The 16,448-nt window shown below is 37.3% G+C and overlaps 1 protein-coding gene across 21 annotated transcripts in view; it reads left to right on the top strand.

The window, feature by feature from the left end:
- NCOR1 (nuclear receptor corepressor 1) overlaps window positions 1–16,448 on the top strand; it is a 150,201-nt gene that overhangs the window by 26,345 nt on the left and 107,408 nt on the right. For all 21 annotated transcript variants that reach the window (XM_072820979.1, XM_072820994.1, XM_072820998.1 and 18 more), the window contains exons 3-4: window positions 4,254–4,387; window positions 15,820–16,012. In XM_072820979.1, coding sequence (XP_072677080.1) covers window positions 4,254–4,387; window positions 15,820–16,012 — 327 coding nt within the window. The remainder of the gene's footprint in view (window positions 1–4,253; window positions 4,388–15,819; window positions 16,013–16,448) is intronic.

Genomic DNA, 16,448 nt, shown 5'->3' with positions numbered 1-16,448 from the left:
ATGTGGGATTCGATCCCGGGTCTCCAGGATCACGCCCTGGGCCAAAGGCAGGCGCCAAACCGCTGCGCCACCCAGGGACCCCTCTTTCTGTACTTTAAAAGATACCATTTGTTGTATTCTGGCTTGTATGATTTCTGACCAGAAATCTTTGGTCATTCCTTTTTTTTTTTAGATTTTATTTATTTATTTATTTACTTAAAGATTTTATTTATTAATGAGAGACACACAGAGAGAGAGGAAGAGACATAGGCAGAGGGAGAAGCAGGCTCCCCATAGGGAACCTGATGTGGGACTTGATCCCAGGACCAGGATCATGCCCTGAGCCAAAAGCAGATGCCTTACTGACTGAGCCACCCAGGCATCTGTTTTTGGTTATTATCTTTTTATGTATATATAAGTATCTTTCCCCTTCTTTGGTTACTTTTAAGATTTTTCTCATTATTACTGGTTTTCAGTAATCTAATTATGATGTGCCTTTGTTGGGCTTTTTAAATACACGTGTTACTGTCTTTGGCATTCACTGAACTTCATGCTTCAATAGATTTATAATTTTCATAAATTTGGGCAATTCAGCCATTCTTTCTTCAGATATGGTTTTCTGTCTACTATCCCCCTAGTTTTTGTTTTTGTTTTTGTTTTTGAAATGCCAGTTACTCCTATTTTATATTATCTGACAGGTCACTGGACCTCTGTTCGTTTTATTTTTTTCTATTTTTTTCTTCTACAGTTTCCAACCTATTGTTAATTTTATCCAGTGAAATTTTCATTACAGACATTGGAGTTTTCTTTTTTTTTTTAATTTTTGTTTTTTTAAAATTTTATTTATTAATGAGAGACACAGAGAGGGAGGCAGAGACATAGGCACAGGGAGAAGCAGGCTCCTTGCAGGAAGCCCAATGTGGGACTCCATCCCCAGACTCCAGGATCGCACCTGGAGCCAAAGGCAGACGCTCAACCACTGAGCCACCCAGGCATCCCCGGAGTTTTCATTTTTCAGTAGAATATGAACATTGTGAATTTTACACATTTTTGATACTGCCTTTTGTTGTGTTCCTTTAAAGAGAATTGGATTCCTTCTGGTAGGCAGTTAAATTACTTTTGAGGTTTATTTTTAAACTGTCTGAGGGCAAGTCTAGAGTACTCTTTATTCTAAGTCTTATTTGTTCACCACTTCTGAACTTGTCTCTTCTGGGGTATTTAGTGATTATTTCATGTATTCATTGAGGTTTCTTCCCTCTGGCGGGAGGAAATTTGATTGAGTTCTGGCGCTGTGTAAGCTCTGGGAACTGTTTATTTTAGAGTTCCTCCAAATTGTTCTTTCTAAGAACAACCAGTGATGTTTAAGACTGGGCTGTGCTCTCCCCTATACATTTGCAGATTGGAGTTTAGCCAATAACTTAGGAGAACCCAAATTCACATTTTGGGAAATCTTTCTCTATGTAATTCCCACCACTCAGAGTCTCCAGAAATCCTGTCCATATGGCTTTATATCAAACGAGTATGGTTGCTTTAATGAACAAGTTTATGGGCACCATTTGGGTTCCCTTCCCAGGGATGCAATGTGGAGATTGCCTCGAAGCAGAAAGCCTGGAGTACAGTAGGATTTACCCCATTTGTGTGATTTTTTTTTTCTCAGAGATCGAGTCCTGTGGAGTCCTGAAGATAGTTACTATGTTTTGTGTTTTTTTTTAGTTACTATGTTTTGCCCAAATTTTTGGCTGTTTACTGTGAGCATGTAATTTTGGACAGTTATGTACTCCTACCTGGAACCTGAAGGGCACTGTTGTTTATTTCACTCCTTACTCTTAATTTGTCTTGTTGGATATATCCTTTAGAAATCCTTTCAGAGAGAGTCTGTGGTTGGTAAATTTTCTGAGTTCTTGAATTCTGAAAAGTTCATACTCCTAAAATTTGAGATGGTTTGGTTGTTGGATTTGTAGGTTCAAAGTTCTTTTTCTCTGAACTTAGAATTTGTTATTTGTCTCTCTTTTTTTTTTTTTTTTTTTTGTATTTTTTAAAAAGATTTTATTTATTTATTCATGAGAGGCACAGAGAAAGAAAGAGAGAGGCAGAGACACAGGCCAAGGGAGAAGCAGGCTCCATGCAGGGCGCCCGATGTAGGACTTGATCCCAGGACTGCAGGATCAAGTCCTGGGCGGAAGGCAGGCGCCAAACTGCTGAGCCACCCAGGCATCCCTGTCTGTTTCCTTTTTTTTTTTTTTTTTTTTAAGATTTTATTTATTCATGAGAGACACACATACACACAGAGACAGAGACACACAGGCAGAGGGGGAAGCAGGCTCCATGCAGGGAGCCTGAAGTGGGACTCAATCCCAGGTCTCCAGGATCAGGCCCTGGGCTAAATAAAGGTGGCGCTAAGTCGCTGAACTACCCAGGCTGCTCATGTTTACTTCTATACAGTGTCACTAATGAGACTTTTTATTATGATCTTTGTTACTTTGTAGGAAACCTATTTCCTGTTTCTCATGATACCAAGTTTTCTCTTTATCTTTGCTTATCTGAAATTTTTGATATGTCCATCCAGTGTGATGGATTAATTTTTAAACTATGCCCAACTTTTAGGTCCTTTTAAATCCAAGGACTTTGTCTTTTTTAACTTCTGAGAAATGCTGTTCTGTTATTTCTTAGAATATTGCTTCTCACCTGTAGGTATTGGAGGTTGGAACTTTTAACCTTGGAGGTTTTAATTTTCCTTCTCTAACTTCCCTAGCTTTGTGCCTTGCTGTGTTTCAAGAGAATGCCTCTCTGTTCTGTCTTTGCTTTCGTTTGCTCTTCACCTGTTCTGTTCTATTGTCTAATCTCACTGATTAGTTTTTTAATTTCTTTGACTGCTGTTTGGTCCCTTTTTTGAGGATATCGTTTATACTTTTGTGTCTTTTTTACTTTTAGTCTTTTATCTGTTTCTTTGGATGTAAATTATTTTTGAGTGAGTTGTGCCTTTTTTAAAGTGGCTCTGACTTTAGTGTTTCTTGATTATATTTTCAACTTTCTATTTGATATTTTTTCTTAGACTATGTAAGAATTATGTTTTATCTGCTTACCATGAAGAGCTCTGGACTTCTTATCTATTCCATGTTTCAGTCTGGATTGCTCCATTTGATCTATTCATGATTTAAAATGCTTTTTGTTGACATACAATTCATATAAGACTCACCATCTTGAAGTGTATAATATAATAGTTTTAGTATATTCAGAGTTGGGCATCCATTACCATCTAATTCCAGAACTTTTCTGCCACCCAGAATGAAACCCATACCTTATACTAGTTCATCCCAATTCCCCTTTCCTATCAGTTCCCTGGCAACCACTAATCTGCTTTCTGTCTCTGTTGATTTGTTTCTTATAGACATTTATATAACTGGAATCATAAAACATGTGGCCCTTATGTCTGTTTTTAGTTAGCTTAACATTATGTTTTCCAGGTTCGTCTAGGTTGTACTATGTATCAGTACTTCATTCCTCGTTATGATTGAATAGCATTCCACTGTATAGATACAGCTCGTTTTGTTTATCTATTCTTGAGTCACTGGGCATTTGGATTCTTTCTACATTTTGGCTATTGCGAATAACACTGCTTTGAAAATTTGTGTAGTAAGTTTTGTGTGTGGACATATGCTTTAAATTACCTTGTGTATATAGGTAGGAGTGGAATTCCTGGGTTATTTGACAGTTCTAGGTATAACCATGATTGTTAGCATTAATCTCTTTTGAAAAGGAGCTTTTTCTCTTTTCAATGAAAAGTTAAAAGTAGCATTACTCGCATTACTCTTAACTAGCAGGTTGAGTCTCTGGACTTCTGTCTCTTCATTTGTAAATATACATGTATTTAACTAAATGGCTTCTTTGGCCTTCCAGCTCACCCATTTTGAATTTAAGGTTGGACTGGTTTTTTAGGATTTCTTTTTTGTTTGTTTGTTTTTTAGGATTTCATGTTGAACACTTGAGTTTGAGATCTTACTGCTTGAATAATATAGATGGGGAGTTACTGTAATGCATGTTATTAGGAGAATGAGTCAAATATAGTCGAGTTCTTTTGAATGATACACAGTTAAAATGTTGATTGTTTTAGGTTGATGGGGAAGAATTAGATCAGTGAAGGATAGAAATCATCATTGCTGTTTATTTCCTTGCTTAGTGGCCCATAACTGCCTCTGTGCGTTTATACGTGGTTTAATTTCATGATGTTTTTGACTTTTTGGCTAATAAGTAATCTGTGATTCTTTTAATACTAGGAATTTGCAGTCCCTGATTATCGTTCTTCTCATCTTGAAGTCAGCCAGGCATCACAGCTCCTGCAACAGCAGCAGCAACAGCAGCTTCGCAGACGGCCTTCCCTGCTTTCAGAATTTCATCCGGGTTCTGACAGGTAATGGGGTTCTTTTGTGTTTCCATCTAGGATGGAACTTCTCAAGTGTGTGTGTACTTCACAAGTATGCCATTGAATTTAATTTTATAGTTTTATAACCAAGCCATGATGGGTCATTTATCGTTAATAATTTAAGTCTTTTATGTTGGTTGATCTTTTTTTTTTTAAGATTTTATTTATTTATTCATGAGAGACACACAGATTGAGAGAGAGAGGCAGAGACACAGGCAGAGGGAGAAGCAGGCTCCATGCAGGGAGCCTGACGTGGGACTCGATCCGGGGTCCCCAGGATCACACCCCGGGCTTCAGGAGGCACTAAACCGCTGCGCCACCAGGGCTGCCCTATGTTGGTTGATCTTTTGGAGTACTTATCATAACAGTTAAAAACTCTTAGAACTTGTTTCCCGAGTTCACAGTTCTGCTGTGTAGTAGGAAGTCAGGTAGACATAGGTCCAATCCTGATCAGCTTGTAGCCTTAGTCACGTGTATAAACTGGTGTTCTTAATTTAGGCTGCATGTTAGAACCACCTTGGTTCTTTTTTTTTTTTTTTTCTAAGATTTTATTTATTGGGCATTCATGAATGGGGGGGGGAGCAGAGACAGAAGCAGGCTCCGTGTGGGGAGCCCGATAGGGGACCTGATCCCAGGACCTCGGATCACGCCCCAAGCTGAAGGCAAATGCTCAACCACTGAGCCACCCAGGCATCCCGAACCACCTAGGTTTTTAAACTTGTGCCTCAGCCCCATCTCAGATGAATTAAATCAGTTCCTGGGATTGGCCCAGGCATTCGTGTATGTCTAGAGTTTCCTAGTCATTCTCATTTACAGTTAGAGTTGCAAATTACTGATTCAGACTCCTTAAACCTTAGTTTTCTCACTTGTGATAATGAGAATAGTAACGGCAATATCCTCAAAGGATAGTATTAGATCAGGTAACATTGGCCCTGTTCGTGGTAGGCATTCATTTTTCCCAGTGTCTTTACTATCTCTGCTCTCTCTTATCCCATTCTCTTAATCTGAAGCATTTTGAATTATAATAACTACTTTTATTAAATCTCCTTTTCGGCTTTCTTGTTTTAGCAATTTTATAAAGAACCTGATTTTCTATTTTAAAAATATGTTTACTGTTTAGGTTTGAAAAAGATAAAAAGATTGAAATTGGCTGTGTTTAAAATTATTATAAACAATAATTTCTTGGTCAAGGTTGTGGAGAGAATTCAGATCACTCTCCTCCATAATATCTTGCAAATATACAAAAATAGCTCTTTGAAAAAGAGCTAAAAATTACGCCATTTAAAGAAGGAAAGGCTTATAGCCACTGCCATAAACTTGGAAAAGTGGCCTTCAAGATAGGACTTAGAAGAATCTTGCATGACTTGGCCTCCTGGTTCCTACTTCTAGTCTCAAAGAAGCAGTGTTAAAGAAAAAGGGTCAGTAAAATGCTAAGATTTCTTTTTTTTTTTTAAGATTTTATTTATTTATTCATGAGAGACAGAGAGAGAGGCAGAGACACAGGCAGGCAGAGGGAGAAGCAGGCTCTGTGCAGGGAGCCTGATGTGGGACTCAATCCCAGGACTCCAGGATCACGCCCTGAGCTGAAGGCAGGCTCTAAACCGCTAAGCCACCCAGGGATCCCCAAAGTCCCAAGATTTCTTATAAATACTCCCTAATTTGAGAAAAATATACATGATGAGGGTGTGGTGGTGGTGAATTGTTTGCTTGGCAATCTCTATTGTGCTGTCTTGCAGGAAGGGCAGGCATGGTGAGCTTTTTTCCAAAGTGATGAGCCAAGGCCCTTAGGACTGATTACATGTCTGGCTTGTAGAGTGGGCCAGGATCCTCAACAAAGCCTATCATAGCCCCAGCCAAGTTTTCCTCTCTGCTCCATTCCCCTGTTCCCTCAGGCTGTAGAAAAATATAGAAAGCCAAACCCAGTCCTCTATCTGTAGACAAATGCCCAACAAAAGGAAAACCCACACACACCATTCTACACCAAAGAGAAATTATGGGTAGGGCTGCACATGGGGGTACTTGAGCAGTAGAGTAACAATGCTGTGAACAGGGCAAATATATTCCTGGAAAAGAAAATTAAAGAAAGCAATATAGAGTGTCAAAAACAAAATCCCCTATGTGTAAGAATATGAAAAATGAAGAATGTGTCCTCTAAGTGTTATGTGCTACAGGAGAACTTAAAATTAATAATAAGGTCTTTAAAAATAGTAGAAGGCAACCCAATTAGATAAAATGAAAGATTGGACATTCCAGTGTTACCAAGCTCACCATTATAAATTCAGTACACAGAATAAGTAACAAGGAATGAAACAGGTGTGTCTAAACATGAGATCCTTGTCCTGCGAGAAAGTCCAGAGATAATCGAGTAGATGTGGAAGAAAAGGATAGACATTAAAGCAATTAGCAAGAAGTTGTTAGGGCACCTGGGCGGCTCAGTTGATTAGGCATCTGCCTTCGGCTCAGGTCATGATGTTAGGGTCCTAGGATCAAGCCCCACATCAGGCTCCTTGTTCCACAGGAAATCGCTTCTCCCTCTGTCTCTCTCTTTCCATTCATGCTGTCTCTTGCTTTCTCTCTCAAATAAATAAAATCTTAAGGAAGAAGTTGGTAAATATGGAGGATAAATTAAAATCATCCAACAATCATAAGAACATGTGTTTCTGAGGTAGAGAACCTGTAAAGGAAAGGAAATAATGTAATTTTAAAAGAACACTTTTTTCTTGGTAAAGTGAAAGAAGAACTCTCTACCTTGATAGGACATACCTTGCTCTAGGAAAACTTGCACAGAATGATCAACATCAAGACAGATCCTGGTTCAGTTATTATTATTATTTTTTTCCTGGTTCAGTTATTAAAGTTCAAAGGTAAGTAAAAGAATCAGGAATTCAGGAAGCAAAGGAAATCCTAGATAGGGAGGAAAAAGTGGCTTCAAACGACTACAAGGATAGAGGATAGCAGAGCAGTATCTACGAAGTTCTGAGAAAAAGACGTTGAGGTCTATGAATGTTATATGCCACTTAAGTCCAAGGAGAAAAGCAAGAATCAAACAGTCTTAGACATGAAAGCACTGATCATCTAAAACTTCTTGAAGAATTTCTAGGTGCTGGAATCCACCTGAAGAATGGAAGCCATGGTAAAAGGACTGTAGTAAGCCACAAATTCCTTTAAGTAAAAAGGCCATCTGAGATACCTAGATGAGTTACAACTGAATGTCAATAGCAAATCTTGACAAAGTAAAAATGATATAACTATGGAATCTAGAGGTATAGAAGGTATTGGGAGAATGTTTAAAGATATGCACTTGAAGAGTATGCCTGGAGTGATTTGGTACTTCTGACATGGAATTCTTTTTTTTTTTGACATGGAATTCTTTTAAGTTAATAAAAAAAATTCCCATCTTAATGCCTTTCATAGTTTTCCTCTTACCCTTAAGGGGGGGAACTAATTTTAGGAACTAATTTCTTATGGTGAAGGAGAATTTACCTGGAGTCCAGCAGTTCTTCCATTTTAAGCTTTATTTCATTTTATTTTTTTCCCTTAATACCTGTATAAAAACAAACCAGGGGATCCCTGGGTGGCTCAGCGGTTTGGCGCCTGCCTTTGGCCCAGGGCGCGATCCTGGAGTCCCGGGATCGAGTTCTGCGTCAGGCTCCCGGCATGGAGCCTGCTTCTCCCTCCTCCTGAATCTCTGCCTCTCTTTCTCTCTATGCCTATCATAAATAAATAAATAAATCTTTTAAAAAAAATAATCTTTAAAAAATATTGTATGTGATTCTTTTTGTTACTTTATTTTTGCCTGTATATCCACCCATCTGTATATAAAAATAAAGTGATGACTGGGAATGGAATTCAACTAATTTTGGCATTGTTTCGGTGTGGTGGGATTTGGGGCAATTTGCTACTTCTGTATTCCTGGAATTTTTTGGTTAAGCAAATCTATATCCTTTTATAAACAGTACTTTTAAAATATAAGAGTCATTTCTGGGTCAGTATCATCAATCATGTTTTCTAGATTTCATTGGAAAAATTAGTCCACATAAGTAGAATATTTGGATATTTAGATTAAAAGATGCAGAATAGTTGAGGTAATTTCATATATTATAAAAGATTCACTGTACTTCAGATAATTGGTTTTTCCCTTGAGCAACAAAAGAAGCCGAATCGTGCTTGTATGTTTGAAAATTTAGGTGAAATAAATTTTGTTTCAAAGAATAGCCTTCCATAGCTAGGCATAAATAAAATCAGTTGATGTAATTCCTAATGATTTTTGTGGACCACTGTTTTTGAATAGCTATGAACGTTATGACATATTCTCCCTACATGAGGGTTTTCTTTTCTTCAAAATTAAAATAATATGGTATAGGTATATTACAGTAAAAAACCCATTTAATAACTTTAATTCATTTAAAGATATTTAAAGATAATATTAGGAGGTCATAGAAATCAGTAAAATATAAGAACTTTTAAGTTTAAAAGTCTACAGAGATTTTTTTTTTTAGTATGAAAATCTGATGTTTATTTTTTTATATCTCATTTATCGATTCATCAGTTGATATTTGAGTTTTCACTTTTTGACTGTTATGAATAATGCTGCTAGGAACATTCACGCACTCATTTTTATGTGACTGTGGATTTTCCTTTCTCTTGGGAATATGCCTAGGCGTAGAATTGCTTTATCATATGATGGTTCTCTGTTTGCCATTTGAGAAATGACTACACTGTTTCCAAAGTGGCTGTACCCTTCCACTGGTGTTAGTTTTTAAAAGGCAGAAGTGTTCATTTAAAATGAAGATTTCATGCTTAACTCCTCCAGGACTCCAATATAAAATTGCATTTGTTTTTGAAATTTTAAATGTTCAATTATATACTTACTTCTTTATCCATGAGTAGTTGTGTTCTTCTAAAAAGGATGGGCAAGCTGAAATGGGAAATAGCTTGATTTCTTTTCTTTTCTTTTCTTTTCTTTTCTTTTCTTTTCTTTTCTTTTCTTTTCTTTCTTTTCTTCTTTCTTTTTTTTTTTTTTTTAGATTTTATTTCTTTATTAGAAAGCACAAGTAGGGGTGTACAGAGGGAGAGGGAGAAACAGATTCCCCCCTGAGCTGGGAGCCCCACAGAGGGCTTGATCCTAGGACCCTGAGACCATGACCTGAGCTGAAGGCAGACACTTAACTGACAGAACCACCCGGGTGCCCTAGCCTGATTTCTTGATGGAAAGAGAGCTTTCTGTACTCAGTGTTTGTCTAATTGTCCTGTATCCTGGCCACCTTATGTTCTCCTTTGGCACTGGGTGTGCTCTTCTTTCTGGCTTTGGTAAATCTTGTAGGCAGAGTCACTAGAGGTACAATGTAATACTTGAAGTTAAGTTTTATAGGTTGAGGGGACAACTGAGTACTGAAATCCAGCTTGGGCAATTTGTCCAGCCCTGTGTACCAGAGTAGTTGCACACACGGTTTTCTTGCAGGCCAGCCGTGGTCCTGATTATCAGTGCTGTATTGAGGTTCTGGGCCTTTAGCCTCATGCTGGATGCTTGTTTCTGATAGATGAGCTCTGGCTGTTTTGTGGGGGATGAATTTGAGGTGGTTAGACTAGAAGCAGAGGGAACATGTGAGAGACCTGAAAGAGAGAGCATGTGGGCATAAGGTAGGGCGGTGAAAAGAGGTTTGAGATGAAACAGGCTGGAGTCTGTTAGATGAGGCCACCAAGTCCTAGCAGTTGGCAAAGGCGAGAGAGGAGACCTGGATAATTCTTAGGTTTCTAGCTTGGTTCCATTGCCATGACACTGGGATAAAGATCAAGGGAAGAGCAATAAGGTTAAGACAACTTGAGTTTCGTATGAGTTAAGTTTGAGGTACCTGTGAAACATCCAGGTGGAGGTGTATCTAACATTCCTCAGGGGAGGATCCAGGTGGGTACATGTGATCCAGAGAGGGTGGAAAATGAGAAGGGCCAAAGTTTAAGATGAGCCCAGAGGGTCCCTGACATCTAAAAGTACCATGAGGTGGAAGTCTCTGAAGGAGAGAGAGAAAGGAAAATGATTTTGAAATAGTGGTCTTCAAACTTGTTACTTAGATATTTCTCAAAAGAATTTTGAAAAGCTGTATTGTACATTTTTAAGTTGACAACTAAAATTTTTCATATGTCGTAAAAGATGAATATAATTTGTCATATTGAAAGTATTGACATCTGAAAGCAAAACTGCAGCAATACATTTAAAAAATTACCTGATGGAATTGAAATACCATAGTGGTTTGGTACCGTCATCCACTTAAAATGATACTATGCATGAACAAACTTGACTTTAACAGAACTTCTTTTTTTTATTCCTTTTTTCCTTGGAATTCATATGTTCATTCTTTTTCCACAAAATTTATCGTAATGTGATTTGTTTGATTATTTATTTATTGGTCTTCTATTTAACCACAAAAATATGTAAAAGTATCTGTTTCTAAAAGATGATCTGTTTAAAAAACTTCTTTATTGAAATATGGTTGTCATTACAAGATTGATCAAAAAAGCAATCATTTAAGAAAATGAGAAACATTTATCAAATACAAGTAAAATTTCATGGAAATGCATCCATGCTTTAATGAGATAGACAGGGCTGTTTTCAAATTATTACTTATTGACAGAATGAAAGCGGCATGTACTCTATTCTTATTTGTTAGCCTGTTGAAGGTACCAAGAAATCTTATTCACAAAAATAATTTCTTATGAGGCATATATCCTAAATCACTTATTTCTCTAAGATGAAGATGTTATTTAGCAACTTAAGTTCTTCAGTTTTATTGAAGGCAAACATTTGGGAACTGTTAGCTTGCAAAAGGGTTTGTTTCTTTGCAGCCCTGGAGGGATTGACACTTGAGGGACAGTGTCCAGTGTAAGGTCCAAGGAGGGTGAGCTGTAAGCTTTTTGTGTGTGCACAATGAGAGAAGGCCGGCTGTGGAAGAAGCAGAGGGGGAGAGGTGCAGGTTCGTTACCTAGTAGGTCTGTGTAAGTAAAGACAATGTAAGGAATCTCAGGATCTCTGGAAACTGATAATCTTTAAAATGATCTGTGCTCGGATCCTCTGAGGAGAACCATTGTATATGCCCCAGCAGACTTTAGACTATGACAAGCAGGGAAGACAGTGTCCTGGAAACCAAGAGGTGGAAGAGTTTCAGGAAGGAAGGAGTAAGTAAAGGATAAAAAGTAGCAGACAGGTCAGGATATGTCTAAAAATATTCCTTTGCTTTCAGTATTAGGAGGTCATTGCTGACTTTGGTGAGTGACCTCTTGTAATACGATGAAACGATGGGGGATTAAGTCAGAGTCCAGTGAGTTGAGTGAATGGAAAAGACTAACTGGTGAAAAAGTATAAATCATCCTTTCAAGTAGTAGTAACCTTCGGATATAAAATTTGGTATTAGCATTTCAGATCTCTTTATTTTCTAGGCTAATCTTTATTAATAATGTTTCTAAGAATTAATTTGTGGTGTTATTTTTTTATTGTGTTAAAATACATGTAACATAAAGTTACCATTTTAACCATTTTTGAATGCGCCAGTTTAGTGGCATTAAATGCATTTATGTTGTGCAACCAAGCCACTATTTCCGTGACTTTTCATTACCCCAGAGAAAACTCTGTTCCCGTTAGGCAATAATTTTCCCTCCCCCACTTCTCCCAGTCCCTGGTAACCTCTAATCCACTTTCATTTTCAATGAATTTGCCTATTCTAATTATTTCCTATAAATGGAGTCTTACAGTAATTGTCCTTTTGTGTCTGGCTTATTTCACTTAGCATAAATTTTTTTTTTTAAAGATTTTATTTATGAGAGAAACACACAGAGAGAGGCAGAGACACAGGCAGAGGGAGAAGCAGGCTCCATGCAGGGAACTCCACGTGGGACTTGATCCCGGGTCTCCAGGATCACACTCTGGGCCGAAGGCGGTGCTAAACCGCTGAGCCACCCGGGCTGCCCTTAGCATAATGTTTTTAAGGTATATCCATATTGTAGCATGTGTCAGAACTTTACTCCTTTTTGTGGCAAAATAATTGTCCACTGGATGTATATACCACATTTTGTTTATCTGGTTGACAAGAGTTGTTTCATTTTGGCTGTTGTGAATAATGTTGCTTTGAACTTTGGTGTACAAGTGTCTGTTTGAGTCCATTTTTAATACCTTTGTATCAGAGTTCCTGTTTTCAGTACTTTAGGATATATGCCTTATATATCCAGGTGGAATTGCTGTGTCATATGGTAATTCTATGTTTAGCTTTTTGAAGAACTGCAAAATTTTTCCAGAGTGGCTGTATAGCTTTACATTCCTAGTGGTAGCACATGGGTTCCAATTTTTCCATATCTTTGTAAACAATTGTTATTCTCCATGCCCCCCCCCCCCCATACCCTGCCTTTTTAAACAATTTAGGCCACTCTGTTGGGTATTAAATGGTACCTCATTGTGGTTTTGATTTGTGTTCCCATAATGATGAATGATGTTGAACATTTTTTCATATGTTTGTTGGCCATTTGTATATCTTTGGGTAAACGTCTATTAAATCCTTTGTCCATTTTTCTTTCTTTCTTTTTTTTTTTTTTTTTGAGGGGGTTATCTTTTTATTGTTCATCGTGGGAAGGAATTCCGTGTATTCTGGATATTAAAAGCTTATGAGCAGGGCCTGGATGGCTCAGTCGGTTAAGCATCTTGCATCAGCTCAGGTCATAATCCCAGGGTCCCTGGGATTGAGCCCCACATTGGACTCCTCTCTCACAGGGGGTCTGCCTTGCCCTCTCCCTCTGCTCCTCGCCCCATTCATGTGCGCTCTCTCTCTCTCAAATAAATAAAATCTTAAAAAAAAATCTTATCAAATTCATGATTTGCAAATAGCTTCTCCCATTTCTTGTAGATTTTCTTGTCACTCTTGTCACTCTCTGTGTATAAAAGTTTGAAATGTTAAAAAAAAAGTTTGAAATGTTGATGAAGTCCAATTTATCTGTTTTATTTTGGTGGTGGTGGTGGTGTTGCTGCCTGGGCTTTTGGTATGATATACAAGAATTCGTTGTGAGATCCAAGGTCAGGAAGATTTCTCCCTAAGTTTTTTTTGAGGATTTTTTAGTTTTGGGTCTTAACCTTTGAAATCTAAAATCTATTTTGAGTTAATTTTTACAGGTGGTCCAGCCTCTTTATTTTCCATGAGTATATCTAGTTTCCCCAGCACCATACGTTGAAGAGATGGTTCTTTCCTCCCATTGAATAGTCCTGGCACACTTGTTAAAAGTCAACTAATGATAGATGTGAGGGTATATTTCTGGGCTTTCAGTTCTATTCCTTTGGTCTGTATGTCTATCCATATGTCAGTACTACACTCTTGGTTACTGTAGCTTTGTAGTAAGTTTTGAAATGGGGAAGTATGAGTTCTTCTAACTTTGTATTTCTCTTCCCAGATTGTTTTGGCTATTTGGGGTCCTTTGAATTTCCATATGAACTTTATAGTGGGTTTTTGTATTTCTCAAAAAAATGCCACTGGGATTTTGATAGAGATTACATTGAATCTGTAGATAGCTTGAGTACTGTTGTCATCTTAATGGTACTGAGGCTTTTAGTACATAAGCATGAGATATCTTAGTATTTATTTAAGTTTTCCTTAATCTCTTCAGCAATGTTTTGTGGTTTTTAGTGTGTAAGTTTTGGACCTCCTTCTTCAAATTTATTCCTAATTTTTATTCTTTTGGATGCTGTTATAAATAAAATGTTTATTTCATTTTCAGATTGTTCATTGCTGATATATAGATAGATAACTGATTTTTTTTTGTGCGTTGAATTTGTATCCTCCAGTTTTGCTTTATTCATTTATGGCTCTAGATTTTTTTGGTGGATCCTTTAGATTTTTCTACATATGAGATCATGTCATCTCAGTAGAAATACTTTATATCTTCCTTTCAGATTTTTATTTGAAGGCCTTTTATTTCTTTTTCTTGCCAAATGTTCTGACAAGAACTCTGAATACTATATTGAATGCAAGTGGCAAAAGCAGCCATCCTTATCTTTTTCCTAAGGTTTTCTACTCTACTATTTTTTGTGACATCATTGTGACTTGTAAGATAATGGGATTTATGTCTTGAATGAGATTTCAGATTTTTTTTTTTTTTTTTTAGATTTTATTTATTTATTTGAGAGAGAGAAAGAGAGAGTACAAGCAGTGAGGAGAGGCAGAGGGAGAAGGAAAAGCAGATTCCTCCCTGAGCAGGAAGCCTGATGCAGGGCTTGATACTAGAACCCTGGGATCATGATCTGAGCTTTGAAGACAGATGCTTAACTGACTCAGCCACCCAGGCACTCCAGATTTTTGAAATATAATAATATATAATAAATATGTATGTAAAATATAATTATATATAATATATGTTACATATTAAATATCTATTATATAATATATATGAAATATAATTTTATAAGCCTGAGGGTTTATTTCATCATTTCTTTTAAAAAGGAGACCCTGGGTAGCTCAGTCAGTTGGGCAGCCGACTCTTGATTCTGGCTTTGGTCATGGTCTTGGGGTTGTGGGATTGAGTCCTACCTCAGGTTTCATGCTGGATGTGGAACCTGCTTGGGATTCTGTCTCTCCCTCTCTCTCTACACACCCTCCCCTGCCCTCCTCCCCCCGCCTCTCTCTCAAAAAACAAAACTTAAAAAAAAATTTTAAAAACCCAGTGGTTATCCTTTTCATTGAGAAATGTTTTGTGAAACGTTTGTTTAAAGTCTGGCCACAAAGTAAAATGTTGCTTCTGTAAATACTTTGGTAGGAAAGGGAAAGTGAAATTAATGAACACCCACATGCAGTACTCTGTCCAGTACATCATGTGAAGGAATCAAAGATAGATTCCTGACTTTCAAGACACTTACATACTTGCAGAAACCAGACAGAATACGTATTTTAGGGGTCAGAATTTCAAAGCAGTGTTACATTTCCACTCGAGACTCGTCTTTAAGTCTTAATACCTCACAATTCAAGTCATTTATGTTTCCATTTACAGTTGCTGGAGATTTATTTTTCCTGCTTGTTTTTATTATTGGTACAAAATGATGACTTTTCTGGTTTAGATCATACAAAATTCAATTATAATGGCACAGATTTAGAAATAATATTTTAGGGATATTTCTCAGCAACTTTAAATTTTCTGCAAATTGAAATCTTTTGAATTGCAATTACCTTTACTACCACCGCTCCCATCTCCCCTGAAGAAACTTCTTTCTGTTAGAATTAGACGTTTAATAGCACTTTGTATATATTTTTCTTCCAGGGTAGGGAAGCGAGGCAGGGATTCACTTTAAAAATAAGCATGATTTTTCTCATTTATTTCGAAGTCCAACCAGGCATGTTAGCAGGAAGTTGTACATCATCTTGCAATTTTCAAGTGTTTCTTTTCTTTTTATGTGTTAGGCCTCAAGAAAGGAGAACTGGATATGAACAGTTTCACCCAGGGCCTTCCCCCGTGGATCATGATTCCCTGGAATCCAAGCGACCACGTCTGGAGCAGGTTTCTGATCCCCATTTCCAGCGTGTTAGTGCTGCAGTCTTACCTGTAGTACACACGCTGCCAGAAGGGTTGAGGTCTTCTGCAGATGCTAAGAAGGTAAATATTTGATCTCTTACCCCTGTGGAGTTGTCGGTCTGTAATGTTTATTCAGCCATATTCAGGCACAGCACCTAATAGAAAGTCTGATTATGCCAGGCTCTAAAAGCTAGTGCTATGGGAAAGTAAAAATTTTGTTAAACAAAACTGAAAACCACAAACTTAGTGCTCCAGACTTTTAAAGTCAGTACTTTTGACTTTTTGGTAAATGAAAACAATCTGAGGCCTGCTATAAAGAAAAATTGCTATTGAATAACTCTCAAGCATTTTGTACTGGCTCGCTGGGCTGTAAAAATGTGGTCAGTGGTTTTCAAGACAACTACAGTTTTGTTAAATTTAAATTAAATTTAAAACAATCCCTTTAAATTTAGTTGCAATTATTGTGCTTGTAATTTTTATAGAGAAAATTTTAAAAATAAAAAATACTTAAATGTTT

The sequence above is a fragment of the Canis lupus genome, chromosome 3 (assembly GCF_048164855.1).
Source record: "Canis lupus baileyi chromosome 3, mCanLup2.hap1, whole genome shotgun sequence".
Lineage (NCBI taxonomy): Eukaryota > Metazoa > Chordata > Mammalia > Carnivora > Canidae > Canis > Canis lupus.
The sequence above is the reverse complement of the archived record's forward strand: the minus strand, read 5'-3'. Positions and strand labels throughout refer to the sequence as shown.